The sequence below is a fragment of the Salvelinus sp. IW2-2015 genome, unplaced genomic scaffold (assembly GCF_002910315.2).
Source record: "Salvelinus sp. IW2-2015 unplaced genomic scaffold, ASM291031v2 Un_scaffold1267, whole genome shotgun sequence".
NCBI lineage: Eukaryota > Metazoa > Chordata > Actinopteri > Salmoniformes > Salmonidae > Salvelinus > Salvelinus sp. IW2-2015.
In genome coordinates this window covers 66,249-69,466 of record NW_019942809.1, presented here as the reverse complement: position 1 = coordinate 69,466, position 3,218 = coordinate 66,249, and the positions used below count along the sequence as shown (strand labels likewise).

Genomic DNA, 3,218 nt, shown 5'->3' with positions numbered 1-3,218 from the left:
TTAAGATTGAAATAACATTTTAATACAGAGCAGTACAAAAAAAAAAAAAAGAGTGAATAAATAAAAAAGTTTTCCTTTTTCCTGACCCGGTAAAAATGCAGTTTTAGACAAGCCTCGTGAAAATACAATAAACAGAGGAAATACAGTAGTTACAGACGTTGGTACGTAGGTGCGGCAGTGTGAATACAGTATAGTGCAATACAATAAAGGAGACACAGTCCAATACAGTAGATAAAAAGACCTACATTATATGTTTCCACCAACCACAGGGTTGAAGATTCATTCCAGAACATGTGGAGTGTTTGTCAGCACAGAGTGAGTGAGTGAGGGAGAGAGAGATAGAGAGAGAGTGAATGTCACTGCCTGTCTGACAGTGCTTACCATGTGAACATCAGTGATGCGACAGTGTTTTTGGTCAGTGCAGTAAAAATAACATTTCACAGTGTCAGAAACCATTTGTACGGCTCCCTCTCTTCCCAAAGCCACATCTCTCCAACCTACAATGTGTCCATTGTATGTTCATCTAGAGCAGATGGGCCTCTAATGATCAAAATGTCATACTTCTTCATAATGAATTCCTGTCCTGATACAGGGTGTATGAAAGGGAGAAGTCAGTAGTGAAAGAATGTCAGTTATTTGGTATGAGGATCGTCGGTTACAGAACGACTCCCTGGGAACATTTAATGACTACGTCTGGCAGCAACTGGTCCCCCACCAAAATAATCACACACAAATTCACTAAGGCCACGAAACACAGGGAACAGGCCTGCTAAACCACACAGTGTAACCACCCAGGCCCTTCCACAGCAAACATGACACATACACAAGCAAATGGAAAGAAGCCTGTATCCTGTGCAGTCGGGGCAAGACACACACACTCAAACACAAACTTCCAAGCGCACACATTCAAACGCGGCCCAAAACAAACACACAATTAGGGAAGCGCCTAGGAGCTGTTTTGGATTCTCCCGTTCAGGAAAAGCTACAATTAAACAGAGCGGAGATGAACAGTGAGGGAGAAGCATCATTCTGGGTCCTCCTCAATGCAGAGAGACTCCTCCTGAAAGCGGGTCTATGTAAATGCCCAGGAGAAAGAGAGAGATGGTCCAAATGACTGTTTACAGTGCAGATAAACTTCCAGTATAAACAGAGGAAGCTTTTCCTATAGGAGTGTGAGAGAGAGAGAGAGAGAATGGGGGGGTGGAGCAGAGCAGGAGAGGAAGACAAGAAATGAGTGAGTAAGGCGGGAGAGAGGTGGTATGGCCTGACATTGGGGGGGTTTGGAATAACAAGCTAGGGAGATGGAGGAGGATGGTGTGAGTGTTGAGGATAGACTGTTGGGGTGGGGGAAGACAGACAGACCAGTTGAAATCAAAAGTATGTTTCTTCTCTGTTGACGAGGTCTGCTGTGCTTCAACAGTCCCCCCGGCGGAGACTGGACCTACTGAAGGAATTTCTGTGAAGACATAAAAAGACCAAAAGACAGATTAAAATGTTGCTATCTGGACGAGGGTTTTGCAATGTGTGGATGAAGGAGCCTCTTAATTGCTGGTATGGTGTATGTCATTTTGTGTTCTGGCAGGTGTGGCTGTGCTATATCTGGCTGGGATTAGAAATCCTCCAGCGCTCACATAAGACACGCAGCTGGCTCCAAAAACACCCAGTCAGAAACCAACCAATGTGCTGACACTTTCCAAACCAGATCTGCTGAGATGATTGAAGCAGCAGCTGCATTGTGTGTGGATGAAGGGGTCCTACTAGYGGTACTCAGTGGGGCGTGATGCATGTTTGTGTGACTACGAGTATGTAAAGTGTCGAGTTACTACGGTGTTTTTCAAAGCAGAGGCTGGCAGTGGGGTGTTCAAATGGATTAGCTCACAGCGTGTGTGTTTGCATCTGTGTGTGTGTTAAGACGGTGTCGAGTTACTATTGTGTAGGCTGTAGATGTCAGTGCTCTGTAGAGCTGGATGCGCTCATATTGTGTGTGTGTGTGTGTGCTATGTCTGTGTATTATGAGTGTGTGTGTCCATGCATGTTCAGTGTGTGAATCCAGTTTCTTGTACATAGACATGGAATCACTGTTCACTTTAATAATGGAATCACTGGTCACTTTAATAATGTTTACATACTGCTTTACTCATTTCATATGTATATACTGTATTCTATTCTACTGTATTTTAGTCAATGCCACTCCGACATTGCTCGTTCTAATATTTACATATTTCTTCATTCCATTCTTTTACTTTTAGATTGGTATGTATCGTTGTGAATTGTTAGATACTAGTGCACGGTTGGAGCTAGAAACACAAGCCTTTCGATACACCCGCAATAACATTTGCTAAATATGTGCACGTGACCAATAACATTTGATTTGTAACCTTTGTGTAGCAGTTTGAAACCCTGCAGCCGGCAGTGTCCTGTAGAGCTGGTGTTCTGTCCTGTAGAGCTGGGGGATCTTGCGGGTGATGAGCGGTCCCAGAGACTCTTTCAGCTTATTGTAGTTCCTCTCCATTTCCTTGTGGTACTCTTTCTGGTCTGGACCAATCAGAGTCTTGTTCTTCCTCAGGGCATCCTCACACCTGCAGGAGAGGAATGAACACACACACACACAGTCAAAGTCTGTTCACTGGGTTATTGAAATGTGTGTGTGTGTGCATGCGTGTCAGACTGTATAGTCCATGTACAGATTTTGTAAGGTGTCAACACCTCTTATTGAAGTCTTTAAAGCAGAGGCGTAGTTTGTTGTGATGACGGTACAGCTTGGGGTCATCAGGAATGTCAGAGAGAAAGACCTGGGCCACCTCCAGAGGGCCCTGCACGCGAGAACGAGCGCGACAGCGAGAGAGACAGTTACGTACACGCTCCAGCATGTCAAACACACAAAGGGATATTACACACACACAGTACCTGGTTGACAGTGGTGCCCACGGAGCCCTGCAGCACCATCTGCAGCATCTTGGCATTTTTTTTTTTATTTCACACAAATACTTTTCATTGAATTTTAAAAAGTCATTTTGTGGATTTTAGGTTTCCTTGTGTAACAAGCACTTTTCCGATTGAGATGATTGCATTGAAATGTACACCGGTCTCTTTTAAGTGTCAAGTTATGAGAACATGCAAGACATTTCGGTGTGATATGGGTTAGAAACAAGCAGTTGTAGCTGTATTACTGGTGGCAAGCATGAGCGCAATGAATATGTGTTGTGAACACTGGTACA

The 3,218-nt window shown here is 44.1% G+C and overlaps 1 protein-coding gene across 1 annotated transcript in view; it reads right to left on the bottom strand.

Annotated features, from left to right (window-relative positions):
• The window catches only part of LOC112070259 (dedicator of cytokinesis protein 7), a 48,903-nt gene continuing 45,685 nt past the window's right edge, over positions 1 to 3,218 (bottom strand). Inside the window, 4 exon segments of the mRNA XM_070438892.1 lie at positions 1 to 1,456; positions 2,379 to 2,579; positions 2,707 to 2,813; positions 2,908 to 2,955. Of these exon segments, the coding sequence (XP_070294993.1) occupies positions 1,414 to 1,456; positions 2,379 to 2,579; positions 2,707 to 2,813; positions 2,908 to 2,955 (399 nt within the window). The 3' untranslated portion in view covers positions 1 to 1,413.